At 40.5% G+C, this 26,675-nt stretch overlaps 4 protein-coding genes across 4 annotated transcripts; all 4 read right to left on the bottom strand.

Annotated features, from left to right (window-relative positions):
• Positions 1–4,003: 4,003 nt before the first annotated feature.
• LOC148215336 (olfactory receptor 4Q3-like) lies at positions 4,004–4,975 on the bottom strand. Its single transcript, XM_088144156.1, has one exon. It carries the CDS (start codon positions 4,949–4,951, stop codon positions 4,004–4,006), a length of 948 nt encoding a protein of 315 aa, XP_088000282.1. The 5' UTR covers positions 4,952–4,975.
• Positions 4,976–9,318: 4,343 nt separating this feature from the next.
• LOC148215337 (olfactory receptor 4Q3-like) lies at positions 9,319–10,290 on the bottom strand. The gene has a single exon (XM_088144158.1). The coding sequence runs from the start codon at positions 10,264–10,266 to the stop codon at positions 9,319–9,321; it is 948 nt and encodes a 315-aa protein (XP_088000284.1). The 5' UTR covers positions 10,267–10,290.
• A 4,352-nt stretch (positions 10,291–14,642) lies between these two features.
• Positions 14,643–15,614, bottom strand: LOC148215338 (olfactory receptor 4Q3-like). The gene has a single exon (XM_088144159.1). It carries the CDS (start codon positions 15,588–15,590, stop codon positions 14,643–14,645), a length of 948 nt encoding a protein of 315 aa, XP_088000285.1. The 5' UTR covers positions 15,591–15,614.
• A 5,705-nt stretch (positions 15,615–21,319) lies between these two features.
• On the bottom strand, positions 21,320–22,321 carry LOC107326809 (olfactory receptor 4Q3-like). The gene has a single exon (XM_015891442.3). It carries the CDS (start codon positions 22,265–22,267, stop codon positions 21,320–21,322), a length of 948 nt encoding a protein of 315 aa, XP_015746928.3. The 5' UTR covers positions 22,268–22,321.
• Between the last annotated feature and the right edge of the window lie 4,354 nt (positions 22,322–26,675).

Raw genomic sequence — 26,675 nt, forward strand, 5'->3', positions numbered from 1 at the left:
CTGTCACCCCATTGATCACCAGGGTGGATTCGGCTGACCTGGCTGGCTAGGCGGGTGTCCCCTTCCTCCCTCACTACTTGATGTGCGTCCCTCATGGATCTGCTTGCTTGGTGGAAGAGGACAAACATCCCAGATGGAAGAAGTGTACCAATCTTCAGTCAAGGGTATATGATAGCTGCACTCCTCTGCTAGAACCTTCAAACAAGGTAAAAAAAACAACAACACATACCCGTATACAAAATTACCATATATCCCAATGCCATCTTAGATCTCTTCACCAAGTAGAAGTGCAGAACAATGCTTTGGTACTCCTATCATATGGTCCATAACTAAGGAGAACTTTAAGCCATCCCTCTATCAAGATCATGAACTCTCCATGTCTTGTATCCAAGAGATCAGTCCACTTCTTTTTTTCACATCTGTATAGTTAGCCTGCCTTACAATATTTTTAGGGTTGTGATGCCTTGAGTGACAAAGAAAATTGATTAAGGAAGTTGAAAAGGAAAGAATAAAAGAAGAGAGTATCTGAATAAAAATTTCAAATGTCTGTGTAACAAGAGTGTCCCTCTATTGTGGCATAATGGCAAGAAGCCAGTTACCCAAGATGTCATCAAGTAGGAAATACGGAAATTGAACCTACAAATCCTTATTCTCAGCTTTTTCAAGCCACCTTCACAAAATAAAGTCCAATGTGGACATGCACTCTGTTGTCATCAAAACAGATGTCAAAATGCCCTCAAAAGCTCTCAAACTGGAATGAGTAGCACACTTGTTCACTGTTCACCTACCTTCCAAAAACATACTCTCCTTCTGAACGCAATACAGACCCATATTACCTGTTCATTCGAATTGCTTATAGGGACCTCTGAGACAGAATAAAGGTAGAACCTACAGGTAATTGTCTGGAGAAATATATAACTACCTTTTTCTCTTTGGAAAATCAACCACTCAGTCCGACAAGAAAATGGCTTCTTCTCTTCCTCCTGCCAAGAAGGAAGATGAAATATTCAGTGGCCTGTTACTGTGCCTTTGGGAAACCAGTCTTATGAGGCCATTCCCAAGTCCCCAATCAGGAGAGATAATTGTAGAGGCCAAAGGAGATATTCTTGACACAAAGAAATCAGACTGTAATATATTTTATTTTTTTCTAATGGCCACTGTTATGGCCTGTAACTGAATGATAATGACAATGATGAGGATGAGGATGAAACCTAACATGGTACAATGGTTAAAAGGTTTGACCAGGGTTCTAGTCTACACTCATGGAGGTTCATTAGGAGATTTTGGTCCAGCCGTTCGCTCTCTGCCCAAGATTTTTCATTGAGTTCTTATCTGGGGGGAAATGGGAAGGAAAGAGCACTATGTTGCCTTATGCTCCTACACAACCAAAGGGAGGATATCAATCTAATAAGTAAATGAAGATGATGTGTCCCTTTTGCCTTCCGTGCTGCATGTTTAAAATGGGGTGAAGTAGTCATAACTCAGAAAGGCTTGCTAATGTAGTTACCGCAATGAGGGGACAGTGGCAACCCTATAGATAATAGTACAGAATTCTGCTATCGATCCTGCTCAGAAAGCATGTTGAACATTCAGGGATGTGTCACAGATTTTGCTTCTCTGTTTGTGGGAATTGCTGAGCTCCATTCCAACCCAGTCCACAATAATGGAAAATCAAAATGGAAGACCACAATTGCAAATCATTTCTAAGCAAAATATAGACTGACTCCCTTCCTTCCTTCCTTCCTTCCTTCCTTCCTTCCTTCCTTCCTTCCTTCCTTCCTTCCTTCCTTCCTTCCTTCCTTCCTTCCTTCCTTCCTTCCTTCTTCAAAGGTTATGGAAATGTTTGAAAGGAATATGCTGACTTCTCACATTTTTTAAAGCCATTTGGGCCATGTTTTTGTCCCAAATCAGTTGTGCATCATGGTCAGTCTTGTGGAGGGGTAACATGTGTCTGGGCTTTTAAAAGTCCATTCCCCTGAAAGCAGGACATTTGGCTTGGAAAATATCAATTCTTCATGTATTCAAATCTATTTATGCTATACGGCTTTGAAATTAATGCACATTGGGATTCAATTTCAGAAGCCCTTCCCCATCAACATTCTGCTCTAATGAATTTGGCACGTGCCTACTGGCTGAGCAAGTCAGAGAGAATACAGCCCACTTGCAGAAATAAGAGGGATCCATTCTCCCTTTCCGATTTGGTCAAAAACAAAGGGAGGAATTCTCTTATCAAAAATATAATCATTGCATGGCCAAATCTAAGTGGTGACTTAGTGCCTCGCATTCACCACATAATCTGTCATTGTTGTCCTTGTTGAAAGGGGAACTTTTTCTTCAGTCTGCCTTCATGCATTTGTTCACACATACGATCAAGCCATTATGTTATTTTTTGGTTTTGGCTTCCACATAGGAATCCAGTCAGTATGTTTTATGATGACTTAGACCCAGGTGGGAACCAACCTCTAAAAGAAACCATGGCTTATCATGATAGGGAACACAGCCCTTCTACATGAGGAGCACCGGCCTTGAGAAGACTCAGAATGTCCAACGTGTTGCATTTCTAATCAATATAAATCACTTTTCTGAATGTGAGTCAAGTCCAGCCACTTGCCCTATAATATAAAATATAGAATTGGTGTTTGTAAAATGGAGGAAGGAGTATCCTCCACGTTATATGCCAATGCTTTCAGAGAAGCTCAAAACAACATAAGTAGTTTTCTATGTATCATTTCATCCTCTTGACTTATCTGAGATGTCAACTAAGCTAAGGCAAGTAGTTCCTGGCACGTGGACAGACTGCAAACAGACAAAGGATTGAGCCTAACAATCTCTGGATCTTCCCCAATGCTCTAACCACTAGAGGGATGACAGTGACCTTGAAGTCCTCATTATTCAGGCCTCCTGCTATACAAATGAAGTTAATGAGATCTGAGCTCAAGAATATCAGGAAGAGCCCACATCCTTCTTATATTGTTTTCTTCATGGATGCAGTGAGGCCACAATATGTAGTTGTGAGCTGTTGCATCTGTACAACCATGTAGTTAAAACGGTTAGTTGAAGGTCTGGGGGCTGTATTAACTACGTATCAACCTGGCTTAGGTTTGTTGGTTTAGTATATTGGGGAACCCAGCCTCACTGGTGGGTTTTTGATTCAGCATATGGTGGAAACCCCAAAAATAATTCAGCAACCAAATTCAGCATGGTGCTCCAGCCTACATCCTTCTACCCTGACCAAAGCTTACAGCCAATGACATTGGGGTGACCCAAGGGGCCAAAATGTGGGGCCCAAATTCTTCCATTTGGGGTACTTTCTGGTGGGAGAGTTTAATGAGAAAACAGGTGACTTTGGCCTTGGTACCCACATTGACATATAAATCTTACCCCCGCCCCCCACCCAAAATACCTACTTCCTTTTAGTCATATATTTTTAAATTTTTTATTTGGCTTACTCCATATCTACCTACTCTATTCTTTATTTGAGTATTTGATTCTAATTCACAAAGGAGTTACAGTGGCTAATCCTTCAAGGTCCCAAGGGAACAATGGCTTAAGCATTTTCAAAGTGCTTCATGTTGCCACTAACAAGAGCCCAAATGTCCCCCAAGGGGACATTTACTCCCAGACACTGGGCCAGGATCGTATAGGTGTGATTTGTGCTACTGAGTTTGATACACAGTGCCTTGATTGTTATATTATTATGATTTTAATACTGTTTTTGATTGATTGACAGAGGTTTTATTATATTGTTCTTCTTGTTAGCTACTCAGAGTTCATATGTAAGATAGGCAGCCATATACATTGTCTAAATAAATAAATAAACATACATACATGCACACATTGGCTCTGAAAGAGTTGGCCCTGCTGTACCTGGGGGACTCTAATGACCATAGATGGGGACTTGGGCCTGTAGGTTAAACACCTCTGCCATTACCCCTTTAGCGGTAAGAAGAATTACTCCTGCACAGATGATCTCTGAAATCAAAAACAGTTTTGAAGCATCTACTCATATTTTTCCGTTCTTCTGAGACCAATGGGAAAAAATGTATTTGTTCTTTATCCGTCCCATTGCCTCTTTCATTTCCTGATTCCTTAGAGAATATATCATAGAATTAAGGAAAGGAGTGATTGTGGTATAAAATACAGATGCTACCTTGTCCAGACTGGAGCTGAAGATGGGGACAAGGTACACAAAGAGGCAAGGCAGAAAAAAAAGGCTGACCACTGCCAAGTGAGAGCTACAGGTGTACAGAGCCTTCCCTCCACTCTCTCTGAAGCGGCCTTGAAGCGTGCTCAAGATGATGCCATAGGAGATCAGCAAGATGACAAAAGAAACCAGGGAGAGCAGACCGCTGTTGGCCACCATGAGTATCTCAGTGACACGGGTGTCAACACAAGCCAGTTTGACTACCTGTGGAACATCACAGAAGAAATTGTCCACTTCATTCGGCCCACAGAATGGCAGCTGCAGGACCAGGAACAGCTGGCTGGCAGAGTGGAGGAGGCCTCCAGCCCAAGAGAGACACAGGAGTCTAATGCAGCGAGGACGGTTCATTGTGGTTGTGTATGTGAGTGGATGACAAATGGCCACATAACGATCATAGGCCATGAGTGTAAGAAGGAACATCTCTGAACCTCCAAAGAAGTGTAGAAAAAAGAGCTGGGACATACAACCCCCAAATGAGATTGTCCTGCCAGAGCTGATCAGGCCTTTTGCCACCTTGGGAACGACCACTGAACCCAAGGCAGTATCCAGGATGGATAAATTAGCTAAGAAAAAATACATGGGTGACCTTAGAAGGCGTGGATCTATATGCACAGTCAATACAATCAGGAGGTTGCCCAATAGAATGGCAGTGTAGCACATCATGACTAGGACGGATAGAAAGAGCCGAATGGGTTGAGATCTGGATAAACCCAGGAAGACAAATTCTGTGACTCTGGAGACATTCATGAAGGCGACAGGACCTTACAAAGAGAAAAGAGAATTATTTAGCTTTCCCACTTTCAGCACCTTTTCCACTAATCAACGGTAGAATGGTACAATGAATAATGGTGCTCTTTAGTTTGAATAAAATAAAGTGAACCTATTATGCCATATAGTATGGAGAGAAGTAATGTTAACTTCGGTATCTATTACAGCCCTCCTGGTTCTGCTCCAAATTTGGTTATAGAGGTCTGAATTACCATGGCCCAGTGGATGCTGGGTAATGTAGTTCTGCAATACTTAGAGGGCTACCATTTCTTCACTGGAAAAGGAGCCGGAATTTCCACTGAGCTAGAGAGCAAATTCTCAACTCCCTTCCCACCCACTATATTGTTTTATTAATCTATACCATTTTCATCATGACAGAATCAGAAAGAATCCTTTCATATTTAGCTTCTGAAGCACATTTTTCTGAAGAGATCACAATGTCATGTACATTGCCTCTGCCAAATGCAAAATGAAGAAAATGAGAATTATCCAGACATCTCCTGAATCTCTTCCACCAGTATTTCAGAGATCTTTAAAAGCTTAAAAATTAATCGTAGTAATAGTATTAGCAGCAGTAATATTCCAAGGTATATGTACTGATACAATCTCAGTGTAAGGAGCAGTGAAGTCTAGCATAGAAAGGAGCACTTAACCATCAAGGAATGGCTAGTCAAGGAGAAGGAATCTACTAATTGTGCACCCCTTTAGGATGGCAGGGAATGAATTTTCATGCACAACCAAGTCCATCTAAGTCACAAGTTTTTACCCCCTGAGTTCTGAAGTCCTATGAAAAATAGTCAGTGGGGCGCAGATACTCCTTTCTGCTCTTTCCTAACCTACTTCTTAGAATTTTTCAAGGGGAGAATTACAGCACTTCAAAATAGTTCATATCCGCTGAAGAAAGTGACTTGATTTCAGTAAATGCATGCACTTTAAATAACTCTAGATGACCAGAGAAATTAATCTAACTTTTGACTTAATCCTGAAAACTTGATCCTATACCAAATCTGCTACTACTGACCAGGAGACCTCCTAAAAAAACTATTCCCTTTCTGAAGCCAAGTAGTAGAGACCCATATTACCTGTTCATTCCAGTTGCTCAGAGGGACCTCCCAGATGGAATAAGGTAGCACCTATAGGATAACATCTGGAGAAGTTCACCATTACCTTTTGCTCTTCGGAAAAACAAGCAGTCAGACTAACAAAGGACTGACACCTATTCCTCCCTCCTCCAGTGTACCAAGAAACACATAAGAAATATTTCAGTGGCCTGTTATTATACCTTTGGGAAACATTCTTATGAGGCCATTCCCAGGTCCCCAATCAGAAGAGATAATTGCAACAGCAGAATGAGATATTGTTGAAGCAAAGAGATCAGACTTTTCTTTTTTGTAACATGTACCATTATAACCTATGCCCTGTACAATGTATTGAAAGTGGATGATGATCATGATGATGATGAACGTGATGTAGATGATGATCATGATCATGATCAGAGCTGGTGTGGGATAGTGGTTAATGGGTTTGACTAGGAGCAGGGTGACCAAGGTTCTAGTTTATGCTCCAATATGTAACCTTATTTCGACCAGTCACTCTCTCTAAGCATCACCAATTCATAGTATTGTTTTGCAGAAAAATAAGAGGGAGAATTCTAGCTTATGTACAAAAAAGGTGGGATATAAATCTAGGAAATAAATAAATAGATGAAGATGATGATGATAATGATGATGATGATGATGATGATGATGATGATGATGATGATGATGATGAGTCCTTTCTCCCTCATGTGTTCTTGGAAGAAGTGGACGTTAAGTAGTCAGACATTGGAGAGTCTTGCTGAGTTATTGCAATGAAATGACAATGGAAACCCTTCAGATACTGTAATACTGAATTCTGTCTTCCAACATGCTCTGGAAGCATGTTTAATATTCAGGGACATGTCACAGATTTTGCCCTCTGTGTCTGTAGCAATCACTGAGCTCCATACTAATCCAGTCCACACTGAGGGAAAATCAAGAGAGAAGACCACAACTGCAAATCATTTACTAAATATGGTCTCCTTCCTTCCTTCCTTCCTTCCTTCCTTCCTTCCTTCCTTCCTTCCTTCCTTCCTTCCTTCCTTCCTTCCTTCCTTCCTTCCTTCCTTCCTTCCTTCCTTCTTCAAAGGTTATAGAAATGTTTGAAAGGAATATGCTGACTTCTCACATTTTTAAAGTCATTTGGCCCATGTTCTTTGTCCCAAATCAGTTGTGCATCATGGTCAGTCTTGTGGAGGGGTAACATGTGTCTGGGCTTTTAAAAGTCCATTCCCCTGAAAGCAGGACATTTGGCTTGGAAAATATCAATTCTTCATGTATTCAAATCTATTTATGCTATACGGCTTTGAAATTAATGCACATTGGGATTCAATTTCAGAAGCCCTTCCCCATCAACATTCTGCTCTAATGAATTTGGCACGTGCCTACTGGCTGAGCAAGTCAGAGAGAATACAGCCCACTTGCAGAAATAAGAGGGATCCATTCTCCCTTTCCGATTTGGTCAAAAACAAAGGGAGGAATTCTCTTATCAAAAATATAATCATTGCATGGCCAAATCTAAGTGGTGACTTAGTGCCTCGCATTCACCACATAATCTGTCATTGTTGTCCTTGTTGAAAGGGGAACTTTTTCTTCAGTCTGTCTTCATGCATTCGTTCACACATACGATCAAGCCATTATGTTATTTTTTGGTTTTGGCTTCCACATAGGAATCCAGTCAGTATGTTTTATGATGACTTAGACCCAGGTGGGAACCAACCTCTAAAAGAAACCATGGCTTATCATGATAGGGAACACAGCCCTTCTTCATGAGGAGCACCGGCCTTGAGAAGACTCAGAATGCCCAACGTGTTGCATTTCTAATCAATATAAATCACTTTTCTGAATGTGAGTCAAGTCCAGCCACTTGCCCTATAATATAAAATATAGAATTGGTGTTTGTAAAATGGAGGAAGGAGTATCCTCCACGTTATATGCCAATGCTTTCAGAGAAGCTCAAAACAACATAAGTAGTTTTCTATGTATCATTTCATCCTCTTGACTTATCTGAGATGTCAACTAAGCTAAGGCAAGTAGTTCCTGGCACGTGGACAGACTGCAAACAGACAAAGGATTGAGCCTAACAATCTCTGGATCTTCCCCAATGCTCTAACCACTAGAGGGATGACAGTGACCTTGAAGTCCTCATTATTCAGGCCTCCTGCTATACAAATGAAGTTAATGAGATCTGAGCTCAAGAATATCAGGAAGAGCCCACATCCTTCTTATATTGGTTTCTTCATGGATGCAGTGAGGCCACAATATGTAGTTGTGAGCTGTTGCATCTGTACAACCATGTAGTTAAAACGGTTAGTTGAAGATCTGGGGGCTGTATTAACTACGTATCAACCTGGCTTAGGTTTGTTGGTTTAGTATATTGGGGAACCCAGCCTCACTGGTGGGTTTTTGATTCAGCATATGGTGGAAACCCCAAAAATAATTCAGCAACCAAATTCAGCATGGTGCTCCAGCCTACATCCTTCTACCCTGACCAAAGCTTACAGCCAATGACATTGGGGTGACCCAAGGGGCCAAAATGTGGGGCCCAAATTCTTCCATTTGGGGTACTTTCTGGTGGGAGAGTTTAATGAGAAAACAGGTGACTTTAGCCTTGGTACCCACATTGACATATAAATCTTACCCCCGCCCCCCCCCCCCCAAAATACCTACTTCCTTGCAATCATATATTTTTAAATTTTTTATTTGGCTTACTCCATATCTACCTACTCTATTCTTTATTTGAGTATTTGATTCTAATTCACAAAGGAGTTACAGTGGCTAATCCTTCAAGGTCCCAAGGGAACAATGGCTTAAGCATTTTCAAAGTGCTTCATGTTGCCACTAACAAGAGCCCAAATGTCCCCCAAGGGGACATTTACTCCCGGACACTGGGCCAGGATCGTATAGGTGTGATTTGTGCTACTGAGTTTGATACACAGTGCCTTGATTATTATATTATTATGATTTTAATACTGTTTTTGATTGATTGACAGAGGTTTTATTATATTGTTCTTGTTGTTAGCTACTCAGAGTTCATATGTAAGATAGGCAGCCATATGCATTGTCTAAATAAATAAATAAACATACATACATACATGCACACATTGGCTCTGAAAGAGTTGGCCCTGCTGTACCTGGGGGACTCTAATGACCATAGATGGGGATTTGGGCTTGTAGGTTAAACACCTCTGCCATTAACCCTTTAGCGGTAAGAAGAATTACTCCTCCACAGATGATCTCTGAAATCAAAAACAGTTTTGAAGCATCTACTCATATTTTTCCATTCTTCTGAGACCAATGGGAAAAAATGTATTTGTTCTTTATCCGTCCCATTGCCTCTTTCATTTCCTGATTCCTTAGAGAATATATCATAGGATTAAGGAAAGGAGTGATTGTGGTATAAAATACAGATGCTACCTTGTCCACACTGGAGCTGAAGATGGGGACAAGGTACACAAAGAGGCAAGGCAGAAAAAAAAGGCTGACCACTGCCAAGTGAGAGCTACAGGTGTACAGAGCCTTCCCTCCACTCTCTCTGAAGCGGCCTTGAAGCGTGCTCAAGATGATGCCATAGGAGATCAGCAAGATGACAAAAGAAACCAGGGAGAGCAGACCGCTGTTGGCCACCATGAGTATCTCAGTGACACGGGTGTCAACACAAGCCAGTTTGACTACCTGTGGAACATCACAGAAGAAATTGTCCACTTCATTTGGCCCACAGAATGGCAGCTGCAGGACCAGGAACAGCTGGCTGGCAGAGTGGAGGAGGCCTCCAGCCCAACAGAGACACAGGAGTCTAATGCAGCGAGGGCGGTTCATTGTGGTTGTGTATGTGAGTGGATGACAAATGGCCACATAACGATCGTAGGCCATGAGTGTAAGAAGGAACATCTCTGAACCTCCAAAGAAGTGTAGAAAAAAGAGCTGGGACATACAACCCCCAAATGAGATTGTCCTGCCAGAGCTGATCAGGCCTTTTGCCACCTTGGGAACAACCACTGAACCCAAGGCAGTATCCAGGATGGATAAATTAGCTAAGAAAAAATACATGGGTGACTTTAGAAGGCGTGGATCTATATGCACAGTCAGTACAATCAGGAGGTTGCCCAACAGAATGGCAATGTAGCACATCACAAACAGTACAGATAGAAGAAGCTGGATATATTGAATTCTGGAAAGATCCAGGAAGACAAATTCTGTGACTCTGGAGACATTCATGAAGGCGACAGGACCTTACAAAGAGAAAAGAGAATTATTTAGCTTTCCCACTTTCAGCACCTTTTCCACTAATCAATGGTAGAATGGTACAATGAATAATGGTGCTCTTTAGTTTGAATAAAATAAAGTGAACCTATTATGCCATATAGTATGGAGAGAAGTAATGTTAACTTCGGTATCTATTACAGCCCTCCTGGTTCTGCTCCACCTTTGGTTATAGAGGTCTGAATTACCATGGCCCAGTGGATGCTGGGTAATGTAGTTCTGCAATATTTAGAGGGCTACCATTTCTTCACTGGAAATGGAGCCGGTATTTCCACTGAGCTAGAGAGCAAATTCTCAACTCCCTCCCCACCCACTATATCGTTTTATTAATCTATACCATTTTCATTGTGACAGAATCAGAAAGAATCCTTTCATATTTAGCTTATGAAGCACATTTTTCTGAAGCGATCACAATGTCATGTACATTGCCTCTGCCAAATGCAAAATGAAGAAAATGAGAATTATCCAGACATCTCCTGAATCTCTTCCACCAGTATTTCAGAGATCTTTAAAAGCTTAAAAATTAATCGTAGTAATAGTATTAGCACCAGTAATATTCCAAGGTATATGTACTGATACAATCTCAATGTAAGGAGCAGTGAAGTCTAGCATAGAAAGGAGCACTTAACCATCAAGGAATGGCCAGTCACGGAGAAGGAATCTACTAATTGTGCACCCCTTTAGGATGGCAGGGAATGAATTTTCATGCACAACCAAGTCCATCTAAGTCACAAGCTTTTACCCCCTGAGTTCTGAAGTCCTATGAAAAATAGTCAGTGGGGCGCAGATACTCCTTTCTGCTCTTTCCTAACCTACTTCTTAGAATTTTTCAAGGGGAGAATTACAGCACTTCAAAATAGTTCATATCCGCTGAAGAAAGTGACTTGATTTCAGTAAATGCATGCACTTTAAATAACTCTAGATGACCAGAGAAATTAATCTAACTTTTGACTTAATCCTGAAAACTTGATCCTATACCAAATCTGCTACTACTGACCAGGAGACCTCCTAAAAAAACTATTCCCTTTCTGAAACCAAGTAGTAGAGACCCATATTACCTGTTCATTCCAGTTGCTTAGAGGGACCTCCAAGATGGAATAAGGTAGCACCTATAGGATAACATCTGGAGAAGTTCACCATTACCTTTTGCTCTTCGGAAAAACAAGCAGTCAGACTAACAAAGGACTGACACCTATTCCTCCCTCCTCCAGTGTACCAAGAAACACATAAGAAATATTTCAGTGGCCTGTTATTATACCTTTGGGAGACATTCTTATGAGGCCATTCCCAGGTCCCCAATCAGAAGAGATAATTGCAACAGCAGAATGAGATATTGTTGAAGCAAAGAGATCAGACTTTTCTTTTTTGTAACATGTACCATTATAACCTATGCCCTGTACAATGTATTGAAAGTGGATGATGATCATGATGATGATGAACGTGATGTAGATGATGATCATGATCATGATCAGAGCTGGTGTGGGATAGTGGTTAATGGGTTTGACTAGGAGCAGGGTGACCAAGGTTCTAGTTTATGCTCCAATATGTAACCTTATTTCGACCAGTCACTCTCTCTAAGCATCACCAATTCATAGTATTGTTTTGCAGAAAAATAAGAGGGAGAATTCTAGCTTATGTACAAAAAAGGTGGGATATAAATCTAGGAAATAAATAAATAGATGAAGATGATGATGATGATGATAATGATAATGATGATGATGATGATGATGATGATGATGATGATGATGATGATGAGTCCTTTCTCCCTCATGTGTTCTTGGAAGAAGTGGACGTTAAGTAGTCAGACATTGGAGAGTCTTGCTGAGTTATTGCAATGAAATGACAATGGAAACCCTTCAGATACTGTAATACTGAATTCTGTCTTCCAACATGCTCTGGAAGCATGTTTAATATTCAGGGACATGTCACAGATTTTGCCCTCTGTGTCTGTAGCAATCACTGAGCTCCATACTAATCCAGTCCACACTGAGGGAAAATCAAGAGAGAAGACCACAACTGCAAATCATTTACTAAATATGGTCCCCTTCCTTCCTTCCTTCCTTCCTTCCTTCCTTCCTTCCTTCCTTCCTTCCTTCCTTCCTTCCTTCCTTCCTTCCTTCCTTCCTTCCTTCCTTCCTTCCTTCCTTCCTTCTTCAAAGGTTATGGAAATGTTTGAAAGGAATATGCTGACTTCTCACATTTTTTAAAGTCATTTGGCCCATGTTCTTTGTCCCAAATCAGTTGTGCATCATGGTCAGTCTTGTGGAGGGGTAACATGTGTCTGGGCTTTTAAAAGTCCATTCCCCTGAAAGCAGGACATTTGGCTTGGAAAATATCAATTCTTCATGTATTCAAATCTATTTATGCTATACGGCTTTGAAATTAATGCACATTGGGATTCAATTTCAGAAGCCCTTCCCCATCAACATTCTGCTCTAATGAATTTGGCACGTGCCTACTGGCTGAGCAAGTCAGAGAGAATACAGCCCACTTGCAGAAATAAGAGGGATCCATTCTCCCTTTCCGATTTGGTCAAAAACAAAGGGAGGAATTCTCTTATCAAAAATATAATCATTGCATGGCCAAATCTAAGTGGTGACTTAGTGCCTCGCATTCACCACATAATCTGTCATTGTTGTCCTTGTTGAAAGGGGAACTTTTTCTTCAGTCTGTCTTCATGCATTTGTTCACACATACGATCAAGCCATTATGTTATTTTTTGGTTTTGGCTTCCACATAGGAATCCAGTCAGTATGTTTTATGATGACTTAGACCCAGGTGGGAACCAACCTCTAAAAGAAACCATGGCTTATCATGATAGGGAACACAGCCCTTCTACATGAGGAGCACCGGCCTTGAGAAGACTCAGAATGCCCAACGTGTTTATTTCTAATCAATATAAATCACTTTTCTGAATGTGAGTCAAGTCCAGCCACTTGCCCTATAATATAAAATATAGAATTGGTGTTTGTAAAATGGAGGAAGGAGTATCCTCCACGTTATATGCCAATGCTTTCAGAGAAGCTCAAAACAACATAAGTAGTTTTCTATGTATCATTTCATCCTCTTGACTTATCTGAGATGTCAACTAAGCCAAGTAGTTCCTGGCACGTGGACAGATTGCACACAGACAAAGGATTGAGCCTAACAATCGCTGGATCTTCCCCAATGCTCTAACCACTAGAGGGATGACAGTGACCTTGAAGTCCTCATTATTCAGGCCTCCTGCTATACAAATGAAGTTAATGAGATCTGAGCTCAAGAATATCAGGAAGAGCCCACATCCTTCTTATATTGGTTTCTTCATGGGTGCAGTGAGGCCACAATATGTAGTTGTGAGCTGTTGCATCTGTACAACCATGTAGTTAAAACGGTTAGTTGAAGGTCTGGGGGCTGTATTAACTACGTATCAACCTGGCTTAGGTTTGTTGGTTTAGTATATTGGGGACCCAGCCTCACTGGTGGGTTTTTGATTCAGCATATGGTGGAAACCCCAAAAATAATTCAGCAACCAAATTCAGCATGGTGCTCCAGCCTACATCCTTCTACCCTGACCAAAGCTTACAGCCAATGACATTGGGGTGACCCAAGGGGCCAAAATGTGGGGCCCATATTCTTCCATTTGGGGTACTTTCTGGTGGGAGAGTTTAATGAGAAAACAGGTGACTTTAGCCTTGGTACCCACATTGACATATAAATCTTACCCCCGCCCCCCCCCCCAAAATACCTACTTCCTTGCAATCATATATTTTTAAATTTTTTATTTGGCTTACTCCATATCTACCTACTCTATTCTTTATTTGAGTATTTGATTCTAATTCACAAAGGAGTTACAGTGGCTAATCCTTCAAGGTCCCAAGGGAACAATGGCTTAAGCATTTTCAAAGTGCTTCATGTTGCCACTAACAAGAGCCCAAATGTCCCCCAAGGGGACATTTACTCCCGGACACTGGGCCAGGATTGTATAGGTGTGATTTGTGCTACTGAGTTTGATACACAGTGCCTTGATTATTATATTATTATGATTTTAATACTGTTTTTGATTGATTGACAGAGGTTTTATTATATTGTTCTTGTTGTTAGCTACTCAGAGTTCATATGTAAGATAGGCAGCCATATACATTGTCTAAATAAATAAATAAACATACATACATACATGCACACATTGGCTCTGAAAGAGTTGGCCCTACTGTACCTGGGGGACTCTAATGACCATAGATGGGGACTTGGGCCTGTAGGTTAAACACCTCTGCCATTACCCCTTTAGCGGTAAGAAGAATTACTCCTGCACAGATGATCTCTGAAATCAAAAACAGTTTTGAAGCATCTACTCATATTTTTCTGTTCTTCTGAGACCAATGGGAAAAAATGTATTTGTTCTTTATCCGTCCCATTGCCTCTTTCATTTCCTGATTCCTTAGAGAATATATCATAGGATTAAGGAAAGGAGTGATTGTGGTATAAAATACGGACGCTACCTTGTCCAGACTGGAGCTGAAGATGGGGACAAGGTACACAAAGAGGCAAGGCAGAAAAGCAACGCTGACCACTGTCAAGTGAGAGCTACAGGTGTACAGCGCCTTCCCTCCACTCTCTCTGAAGCGGCCTTGAAGTGTACCCAGGATGATGCCATAGGAGACCAGCAAGATGACAAAAGAAACCAGGGAGAGCAGGCCACTGTTGGCTACCATGAGTATCTCAGTGACACGGGTGTCAACACAAGCCAGTTTGACTACCTGTGGAACATCACAGAAGAAATTGTCCACTTCATTCGGCCCACAGAACGGCAGCTGCAGGACCAGGAACAGCTGGCTGGCAGAGTGGAGGAGGCCTCCAGCCCAACAGAGACACAGGAGTCTAATGCAGCGAGGGCGGTTCATTGTGGTTGTGTATGTGAGTGGATGACAAATGGCCACATAACGATCGTAGGCCATGAGTGTAAGAAGGAACATCTCTGAACCTCCAAAGAAGTGTAGAAAAAAGAGCTGGGACATACAACCCCCAAATGAGATTGTCCTGCCAGAGCTGATCAGGCCTTTTGCCACCTTGGGAACGACCACTGAACCCAAGGCAGTATCCAGGATGGATAAATTAGCTAAGAAAAAATACATGGGTGACCTTAGAAGGCATGGATCTATATGTACAGTCAATACAATCAGGAGGTTGCCCAATAGAATGGCAGTGTAGCACATCATGACTAGGACGGATAGAAAGAGCCGAATGGGTTGAGATCTGGATAAACCCAGGAAGACAAATTCTGTGACTCTGGAGACATTCATGAAGGCGACAGGACCTTACAAAGAGAAAAGAGAATTATTTAGCTTTCCCACTTTCAGCACCTTTTCCACTAATCAATGGTAGAATGGTACAATGAATAATGGTGCTCTTTAGTTTGAATAAAATAAAGTGAACCTATTATGCCATATAGTATGGAGAGAAGTAATGTTAACTTCGGTATCTATTACAGCCCTCCTGGTTCTGCTCCACCTTTGGTTATAGAGGTCTGAATTACCATGGCCCAGTGGATGCTGGATAATGTAGTTCTGCAATATTTAGAGGGCTACCATTTCTTCACTGGAAATGGAGCCGGAATTTCCACTGAGCTAGAGAGGAATTCTCAACTCCCTCCCCACCCACTATATTGTTTTATTAATCTATACCATTTTCATTGTGACAGAATCAGAAAGAATCCTTTCATATTTAGCTTATGAAGCACATTTTTCTGAAGCGATCACAATGTCATGTACATTGCCTCTGCCAAATGCAAAATGAAGAAAATGAGAATTATCCAGACATCTCCTGAATCTCTTCCACCAGTATTTCAGAGATCTTTAAAAGCTTAAAAATTAATCGTAGTAATAGTATTAGCACCAGTAATATTTCAAGGTATATGTACTGATACAATCTCAATGTAAGGAGCAGTGAAGTCTAGCATAGAAAGGAGCACTTAACCATCAAGGAATGGCCAGTCAAGGAGAAGGAATCTACTAATTGTGCACCCCTTTAGGATGGCAGGGAATGAATTTTCATGCACAACCAAGTCCATCTAAGTCACAAGTTTTTACCCCCTGAGTTCTGAAGTCCTATGAAAAATAGTCAGTGGGGCGCAGATACTCCTTTCTGCTCTTTTCTAACCTACTTCTTAGAATTTTTCAAGGGGAGAATTACAGCACTTCAAAATAGTTCATATCCGCTGAAGAAAGTGACTTGATTTCAGTAAATGCATGCACTTTAAATAACTCTAGATGACCAGAGAAATTAATCTAACTTTTGACTTAATCCTGAAAACTTGATCCTATACCAAATCTGCTACTACTGACCAGGAGACCTCCTAAAAAAACTATTCCTTTCTGAAGCCAAGTAGTAGAGACCCATATTACCTGTTCATTCCAGTTGCTTAGAGGGACCTCCAAGATGGAATAAGGTAGCACCTATAGGTTAACATCTGGAGAAATTCACCATTACCTTTTGCTCTTCGGAAAAACAAGCAGTCAGACTAACAAAGGACTGACACCTATTCCTCCCTCCTCCAGTGTACCAAGAAACACATAAGAAATATTTCAGTGGCCTGTTATTATACCTTTGGGAGACATTCTTATGAGGCCATTCCCAGGTCCCCAGTCAGGAGAGATAATTGCAACTGCAAAAGGAGATATTGTTGAAACAAATCATTTCGTTTTTTTCTTTTTTTGTAACATGTACCATTATGACCTATGCCATATGCAAGATAATGAAAGATGATGATGACGATAATGATGATGATGATGATGATGATGGTGATGATTATGATTATGAGAGTTAGTGTGGGATAGTGGTTAATGAGGTTGAAAAGAGGTGAGGGGACCCACGGTCTAGTTTATCTTTAACCACAGAAGCTTATTGGGTAACTTTGAACTATTCTGTCTAAAAGCCAAACCTACTTCCTAGTATTGTTGTTGTTGATTGGTTGAAAAAATATGGGGGAGCACTTGAGTTCCTATACAAAAGTGAGATACAAATCTAATAAATAAATTAATAAATAGAGGAGGAGGGGGGGGAGGAGGAGGAGGAGGAGGAGTCCCCCCCCTTTTTTCCCCATGTTGCAGGATGAAATGGAAGTTAAGTAGTCAGACATCAAAGAGGGCTGCTGATGGAATTACTATAATAAAATAATAATGGAAACCCTTCAGATAATACTGAATTCTGTCCTTCATCATGCTCAGAAAGCATGTTTAAAATTCAGGAACATGTCATAAATTTTGTTCCTCTGTGTCTGTAGCAATCATTGAGCTCCATCCTAATCCAGTCCACACTGATGGAAAATCAAGAGAGAAGACCACAACTGCAAATCATTACTAACCAAAATATGGTCCTCCCCTCCTTCCTTCCTTCCTTCCTTCCTTCCTTCCTTCCTTCCTTCCTTCCTTCCTTCCTTCCTTCCTTCCTTCCTTCCTTCCTTCCTTCCTTCCTTCCTTCCTTCCTGTCAGAAAGGATGGAAACACCTGAAAGCAATATACAGAGCCCACACAGCTTCCTAAGCAATTGGACCCATGTTCTTTGTCCAATTTCATTTGTGCATCATGGATTAACTGAATCAACAACGTGGTGGAGTAGCCTGATTCTGGGCTTTTAAAAGTCCATTCTACTGAAAGCAGGACATCTGGCTAGGAATATTTCAATATTTCATGTCTATGTCATCCATTCACACTACACTATTTGAAACTAATGCACACTGGGGTTAAGGTTTGGAAGACTTCTCCATCAGTGTTCTGCTCTAACAAGTATGGCATCTACCTGCTGACTGAGCAAGATAGAGAGAGGGCACCCCACTTACAAAAGCAGTAGGGATCCATTCTCAGTTCCTTTCCCATTTAGACATAGAAAGGGAGGAGTTTCCTTTATCAAAAGGATAATAATTTCACAGCCAAATCTGAGTGGCCATTTGGTCTCCTTGCATTCATGACATAACACCTGGTGGCCCTTGAACATTCTCCCCAGTTTTCAGTCATGGACTTGTTCACAGACACTATTGAGCAGTTATGTTATCTGTTGGGTTTGGACTTCCATATGTGAATTCAGACACTACTGTATGTTTTACAATGACTTAGTCAAATGTCAGAACCAACATCTAAAAGAAATCATGGTTTGTCATGATGTGTGAACTCAGTCATTGTACATGAGGTGCACTCTTTAGAAGACTGAAAATGCCCAAATATGTTACATTTCTAATCAATACAAATCACTTTTCAGAGTATAAAGTAAATCCAAGTGAGAGAGGTTAAAGTAGAGGGTTCAAAGAGAACCATCAGCTCTGCAGTGTTTGGATCAGAGAGATGCTATTATGACATCGCTTATCTCCTGATATCCTAGCAGACGGCCTCCTGTGATTGTCATATTTGAGAGGAGAGATTTGAGGGCATAGAGACAAAATAGTGCCTAGCCATTGCTAGAAGGACTCACAGGTGCCTGATCCATTAGTTAAGATGAGGCCTTCACCCTCTGTCCCCCCTCTGGCCTCTCTTCATGCTCTTATGCTTCATGTACAAACATGTGCCAGTGATGCTTCTCATGCGATTAAGCATGAAGGGGGTCAACTAATATTTATATACCAAATTGGGTTTAATAGAATAGAAATGGGGTGAAAAGTAGCATTTGATGTGTGGCAAAATTGAGATCCGGTCTCTTTTTCTCAGAGTAATTTTCATACTGTGTGTCCATCTACATCTTCTCTATGGCTTGATCTAGCATGTTTCAGTAGGCCCTTTATACAATTTCAACACATCCTATATGCATTGGTATAGCCATTGGGAACATGGGTATAAAGGGACTCAGGAAAAAAAGTTTTTACTCAGTAGAAAGACAAAATGAGCTGAAGTGTAAAGTGAATGAGTTTTATTTTAACAAAAAAAATTAAAGGAAATTGGGATTTTTCTGGCAAGCTGAACTTTAGGGAAAACCTATTGGCAATCAAAGCACTGTCAAAGCAAATTTGACAGCAGAAGTCTTTCCCACCAGAGATGTTAAGGTCAGCTTCGTTGGATGTTCAAGCAGGGCCAAGATAGGTATTTGTGAACTCTTTCTTAATTTGGATTCTGGACAGGTGAGGATGTTGCACTCAACTTTTTTTTAAAAAAAACCCTCCTAAATAGAATTTCTTCCATATTTCACAGACCCCAAAACTGCTGAGGAGAAGCTGTTCCGCTTCTCACCAATTCCTATGGACCAAAAGCAACTTCTCATTGTTTCACTTTCCTAGAAGAATGTAAATGAAAAGAGCTGTTCTTCACCCCCCCTGCAGAAGTCCACTACAATGCACAATGACATTTAAAAAATAAAAGAATTGCCATCATGTCAATGGGCAAATCGTGCAATTATTTTTTTTATTCTTTTATTTCCGTCATAACCCAGATACAAGTACATAGCTTTGTGATTTGTGTGATACTGTCCAGATGCACCTGATGTAATCCCTGCCCACAGATGCCTGTCATCCTCCCCATTACATCGCCCATATCCATGTTTCTCAAGGGATATATGAGTGGATTGAATGAGATCTGGAGAAAGGCAAGGGAAAGCAGGCCACGATTGGTCATCCCAAAATCCTCGGTGACATAAGTTTCTGCATAAACAATAATACGCTGTAACATTATAAAGGAAAATGTGTGGTGACTCTCAGCAAAAAGATAATTTATGATGTTCGTTTCTACAGAGAACTTCTTCATCAGTACATTTTCACATTTCTCCCCCAAGCTGGCAGTCTCATAGAAACCCAGCAAAGATGTTGTATGTGTGATCGCTGTACAGATTCTTCACAGTATTTGCCTTTCCTGATTCCCCTTTGAATGATCGCATATGGCTTTGGAAGCTCTCTCCTAGATTACTGAAGTGGCTTTCTTTGTGATAACAGGATTGGTGTTTGCAAAATGAAGGAAGAAGTATCCTCAAAGTTATTTTTCGTATTTTTTAAATGTCACAGTTGACCACATGGTTCTCTACCTCTCATTTCTGATTTCCCCTAAGCTAAACCAAGCCATGATTCATGTAGGCCATGATGTAAGCTAAGCCAAGAGGAACCACCTACCCCAAGGTCACCTAAACAGCTTCCAAATAGAGGAAGGTGGATACTTTAATGAGAAAACAGGTGACATTAGCCTGGGTACCGACACTGACCTATAAACATTACCCCCCAAATGGGAAGATTTAGCTAGTTCTTTGTACTGTAGTCAAATAATATCTTTAATTGTTTATTGATTTGTTACATATCTACCTACTCTATTCCTTATTTCAGTATTTGGTAATTCCTCAGGGACTTAAGGGTACAATAGCTACAAACTATAGTAGAGTTTGTATAATAGAGGCTTTATTATATTGTTGTTTATTATATCTTGTAGTTACCTACCTAGGGTTCTTACATAACATGGGCAGCCATATACATTTCCTAATAATTAATAAATGAATATTGGATCTAAACGAGTTGGCCCTGCTCTATCTGGGAAATCTATTTGTCATAGATTGGTTGACCACACCTCCCATTTCTTATCTAGAGATAAGAAGAATTGATCTAGCAAAGATGATTACAAGGACCAGAAAGGATTTTTGAAGCATCTACTGATATTTTTTTACTCATATTACATATCTACTTACTCTATTCCTTATTTGAGTATTTGGTAATTCCTCAAGGACTTACGGGAACAATAGCTACAAACTTTTCAAAGTGTAAGGCACTCATATTGCCACTAACAACAAAGTCCAAATGTCCCCAGAAGCACTGGGCCAACATATTATGGGGTGATTTGTGTGTTTCAGTTTAGTATACAGTGCCTTGACTAATGAGTATTTTAATTCTGTTTTTCTTTGATTAATGGAGGCTTTATTATACTGTTGTTTATTATATCTTGTTGTTACCTACCTAGGTAATAGATTGGTTGACCATAGATTGGTTGACGACACATCCCATTTCTTATCTAGAGATAAGAAGAATTAATCTAGCAAAGATGATTGCAAGGACCACAAAGGATTTTTGAAATTGTACTCATATTTTTGCTTTCTTCTCACACCAAAGGGAAAAAATGCATTTCTTTGTCACCCGGCCCATTGCCTCTTTCATTTCCTGATTCCTTAGAGAATATATCATAGGATTAAGGAAAGGAGTGATTGTGGTATAAAATACAGAAATCACCTTGTCCAGACTGGAGTTGAAGATGGGGACAAGGTACACAAAGAGGCAAGGCAGAAAAAAAAGGCTGACCACTGTCAAGTGAGAGCTACAGGTGTACAGAGCCTTCCCTCCACTCTCTCTGAGGTGGCCTTGAAGCGTGCTCAAGATGATGCCATAGGAGATCAGCAAGATGACAAAACAAACCAGAGATATCAGGCCACTATTGGCCACCATGAGTATCTCAGTGACACGGGTGTCAACACAAGCCAGTTTGACTACCTGTGGAACGTCACAAAAGAAATTGTCCAGTTCATTCGGCCCACAGAACGGCAGCCTCAGGACCAGGAACAGCTGGCTGGCAGAGTGGAGGAGGCCTCCAGCCCAACAGAGACACAGGAGTCTGATGCAGTGTGGACGGTTCATCTTCATTGTGTATGTCAGTGGGTGACAAATGGCCACATAGCGATCATAGGCCATGAGAATAAGAAGAAATGCCTCTGAACCTCCAAAGAAGTGTAGAAAAAAGAGCTGGGACATACAGTCCCTATATGAGATGGTTCTGCCACAGGTGATCATATCTGTTGCCATCTTGGGGACAACCACTGAACCCAAGGCAGTATCAAGGATGGATAAATTAGCTAAGAAAAAATACATGGGTGACTTTAGAAGGCGTGGATCTATATGCACAGTCAATACAATGAGGAGGTTGCCCAACAGAATGGCAGTGTAGCACATCACAAAGAGTACAGATAGAAGAAGCTGGATATATCGAGATCTGGAAAGACCCAGGAAGACAAATTCTGTGACTCTGGAGACATTCATGGAGGCAACAGGACCTTACAAAGAGAAAAGAGAGTTATTTAGCTTTACCACTTTCAGCACCTTTTCCTACTAATCAGTGATAGCATGGTACAATGAACAATGGTGCTTTTTAGGTTTGAGGTTTGAATAGAGCCATGTAATGCAAAGAGAAATAATGGTTAACTTGAATATCTATTGCAAGAATGATTTTATAGTAGAAAGAGGTGGCACTTCAGGTTCTGCTCCATGTTAGATTACAGAGGCCTGAGTTACCATGGCCCAGTGGATGCTGGGTACTGTAGTTCTGCAATATTTGGAGGACTACCGATTCCCTCCTGGAAAGAAGCCAGAACTTAAAATAAATATATATATTTATTAATCTATTCCATTTTCATAATGACAGAATCTGAAAGAATCCTTTTATCTATAGCTTACTTTCATATATAACTTATATACATTTTACTATTTTACTGTGGAGATCACGTGATCTAATTTAAGTTTGTTCTAGTAAACTGGAAATAAGGAAAATGAGAATTATCCAGACATCTTCTGAATCTCTTCCACCAGTATTTCAGAGATCTACAGAGGCTTAAAAATTAATAGTAATAGTAGTAGTATGAGCTGGTAAGCGTATTGACACCTTTGAACTTTGGTGTTGGAGATGACTCCTGAGAATACTGTGGACAGCCAAGAAAACAAATTGGTGGATCCTTGAACAAATCAACTCAGAGTTCTCACTTGAGGCACAAAGGACCAGGCTCAAATTATCCTACTTCAGGCACATTATGCGAAAATCCACTTCTCTGGAGAAGGCTCTAATACTGGGAAAGGTGGAAGGAAAGAGAAGAAGAGGATGCCCAGGAGCAAGATGGATGGACTCCATTACAGTGGTGATGAGTGCACCATTGGAAGATTTGAAAGAACAAATTAGAGATAGATTGTCATGGAGAAAATCTATCTATGTGGTCACTAGAATTCAAAAACAACTTGATGGTGCATAATCAGACAATCAATAAATTCTAAATGGAAAAAGCAGGGCAGTCTAACATATAAATGATCTCTCAACAATCAAGAGATATTTAGTCATGGAGAAGGAATTCCCACTAATTGTGCACTACTTTATTATGACAAGGAACGACTCCCCCATCTAAGGTCCATCTATCCCAACATTGTTTGCAAGAATCCCCCTACTCTGTGATTTAACAAAAAATAGTAAAACACTGATGCCCCATTCTGATCTTTTCTTACCTTTTCAGAATATCTCAAGAAAAGAATTATAGCACTTTAAAATAATTTATCAGCCAGAAGAAAATTTCACTGAAGAAAGAGACTTACATCTAAGTAAATATTTGTACAATAAATAATTCTAGGTCCTCAGAGAAATTAATCTAACTTTTGATTTACTGTAGCTTTAAAACATGATCTTATACATACCTTGCTATTCACAAGGAGAGAAAAGGAAGCATGAGTAAAACTTTATATATTAATTATAGCAAATAATTTTCATGGTCCTACAAAAACTATAAACCTTTATTTACTTTATTTATTTATTTACTGTAAACCGCCCAGAGTCACTCTGCAGTAAGATGGGCAGTGACAAATTTGAAATATACATAAATATAAATAAAAGGTGTAGTGCAGTGCAGTCGTGGACATCACTGGTCAGAAGTCAGCATAATTTGTTTCAGTAAAGTATGAAAATATTTGCAGGGTAAAAGTGACTATCTAGACAAAGCTTCTATAGAGAGAGGTGTGTGTATGTCCATGTGTGTGTGTGTGTGTGTGTGTGTGAGAGAGAGAGAGAGAGAGAGAGAGAGATTAGATAGGTATTTTGAAAACTGAAAAACAGAATCCTATGATCCACAACATAGTAAAGGGATTGCTTCTAACTACTCAAAATATTGCTGACTTATTTCCATCATCAATACCCAAATTTGCCATCTCTTTTCTTGTCGGGGTAGCTCTTCTAAAGCTCCACTGGATAGTAGTTTAGTAATCTATTTGGACACTTAAAGTAAGAGCAACCTGCTGTCTCCCCAATAACACATAGGAAACAGAATACCCACAATCTCACTAAACAGTGTAGGACACTTACAACCTACATTCCACCCATTTTTTTTAGCATAAAAGCCAACCCCATTTTACCTCTGTTTGGCAAATAGAAGCTCAAACAATTTTGGGGTAACCCTACAATAGGGTCCCTAGTCAAGTACACCCTTAAGGCATCCCTCTATCAGTTTACTAACTGCCTGTTTCTTGTATCCAAGAGATCAGTCCACTTCTTATTCTCAAATCTGCATTGTTAGCCTGCCCTACAAGGGTTGCAGTTCCCTCAGTGATAAAAGTAATTGATGAAGGAAAGTGAAAAAGGAAATAATGAAAAGAGGGCGAGTATTAAAATAAACAATTCAGATGTTTATGTAACAAGGGTGCCCCATCATCCTGGTGTAATGGCAAGAAGCTAATTACCCAGTAGGAACCTAGTAATCCTTATTCTCAGCTTCCTCAAACCACCTTCCCACAATAGACAAGACCTTCACTTGGACCTGTACTCTGTTTTCACCAGTGACCAATCAAAATGCCCTCAAAACCTCTCAAGCTGGAATTGCTAGTCCTCCTATGCTCATTACTCATTTATCTTCCGAAACCTTACTCCCTTTCCGAAACCAAGTGGGAGAGACCCCTATTACCTGTTCGTTCAAGTTACTTAATGGGACCTCCAAGATGCAATAAAAGTAACACAAGTCTGGAGAAGTTCACCATTACCTTTTTCTCTTTGGAAAATTGAGGACTTGGTCTGACCCAGGAATGATTCCTACTTCTTTCTCCAGTGCACCAAGCAGCACAGAAGAAACATTTCAGTGGCCTGTTATTGTATCTTTGGGAAACCAGTTCCCCAATCACAGAGAAAATAATTTCTGAAGTAAAGGGAGATACTGTTCAAGCTAAGAGATTTGACTTTGACATTTTTTTTTAAGTGCAGTGTTATGACCTATGGCCTATATAGTCAACTGAACAATGACAATGATGAGGATGAGACCATATGGGTAGAGTGGTTAAGGGGTTTGTCTAGGATTAAGGAACCCAAGTTCCACGTCCTTTATGGAAGCTCACTGGGTGACTTTGGACCAGCCACTCTCTCTCAGCCTAACATTCCTCATAGGGTTGTGGTTGTTGTTGTTGTTTGGAGGAAAATAGGAGGAAGGAGCGTTATGTATGCCACCTGGAGTTCCTGCACAAAAAGATGGGATATAAATCCAGTAAACAAGAAATTATGATGGTGATCAGTGCTTTATTTTGTCTCCTGTGATGTACATTGAAGTCTGACTTCAGTTTCTATGTACCACACAGGACACAAAATGAAGCTCTCATCACCTTCATGATTTCTGATGGTGATGGAGTTTCTGTGATGAAAGTGGTGACCCTTTAGATAATAATGACATCTGTCTTCCATTCTGCTCAGGAAGCGTGTTTATTATTCAAGGACAGTGCCATGGTTTGCTTCTCTGTGTTTGTGGGAATAGTTAATCATTACACTCCATTCCAACCCAGGCCACATCAATCGAAAATTAAATGGAAGACCATTACTGCAAATAATTTCTAACCAATATATGGACTTATTTCCTTCCTTCCTTCCTTCCTTCCTTCCTTCCTTCCTTCCTTCCTTCCTTCCTTCCTTCCTTCTTTCCTTCCTTCCTTCCTTCCATTTCAAACATGGAGATGTTTAAAAGGAATATACTGACTCCTCACAGCTTTCTAAGCAAATGGGTTCATTTCCTTGTCCCACAGTTGTGCATCATGGCCTAACCTGGTCAACAATGTGGAGAGGAAAGATTTTCCTTTGTTTTTAAAACTCCTTTCCACTGAAAGAAGGAAATTTGGCTTGGAAAATATCGATCTTCCTGTCTATGTCATCCATTTACATTACATGCAGGGTAGGATAAAATGTTGGAAGCCCTTTCCCATCCATGTTGTGCCCTAACTCATTTGACCTCTGCCTACTGGCTGAGCAAGACAGAGAGGGCAGCCCACTTGCAAAACCAACAGGGATCCATTCTCTTTCCTTTCCCCATTGAGGATGAAGGCAAAGGGAGTGACTTCCCTTATCAAAACTATAATCATTGCATTGCCAAACCTCAGTGGTGACTTGGTCTCCTTGCATTCACCACATGTTTGTTTGGTGGCCCTTGTTGAAAGAGAAACTTTCTCCCTAGTTTGTATTTGTGGGCTGGTTCACACATACCTTTAAGCCAGGGGTTCTTAAAATTTACGCCATCATACCTCCCTTGAGTGTAATCTTAATGTACAAACCTCCCTTAAAAATCCAATCACCAGAATGAACATAAATGAACAATGAAAGCAATACAATGAAACTTTGGGAAAGGTGAATTTATTGTAACAATGTACAGCTAAAAGGTTCTTCGCACCT

The sequence above is a fragment of the Python bivittatus genome, unplaced genomic scaffold (assembly GCF_059951505.1).
Source record: "Python bivittatus isolate LINGU-HERP-01145 unplaced genomic scaffold, Pbiv_v1 ctg000430_np1212, whole genome shotgun sequence".
NCBI lineage: Eukaryota > Metazoa > Chordata > Lepidosauria > Squamata > Pythonidae > Python > Python bivittatus.

Excerpts from the sequence above, each read along its gene's own strand:
- LOC148215336 (XM_088144156.1), bottom strand. The coding sequence starts at position 4,951 with ATGAATGTCTCCAGAGTCACAGAATTTGTCTTCCTGGGTTTATCCAGA.
- LOC148215337 (XM_088144158.1), bottom strand. The coding sequence starts at position 10,266 with ATGAATGTCTCCAGAGTCACAGAATTTGTCTTCCTGGATCTTTCCAGA.
- LOC148215338 (XM_088144159.1), bottom strand. The coding sequence starts at position 15,590 with ATGAATGTCTCCAGAGTCACAGAATTTGTCTTCCTGGGTTTATCCAGA.
- LOC107326809 (XM_015891442.3), bottom strand. The coding sequence starts at position 22,267 with ATGAATGTCTCCAGAGTCACAGAATTTGTCTTCCTGGGTCTTTCCAGA.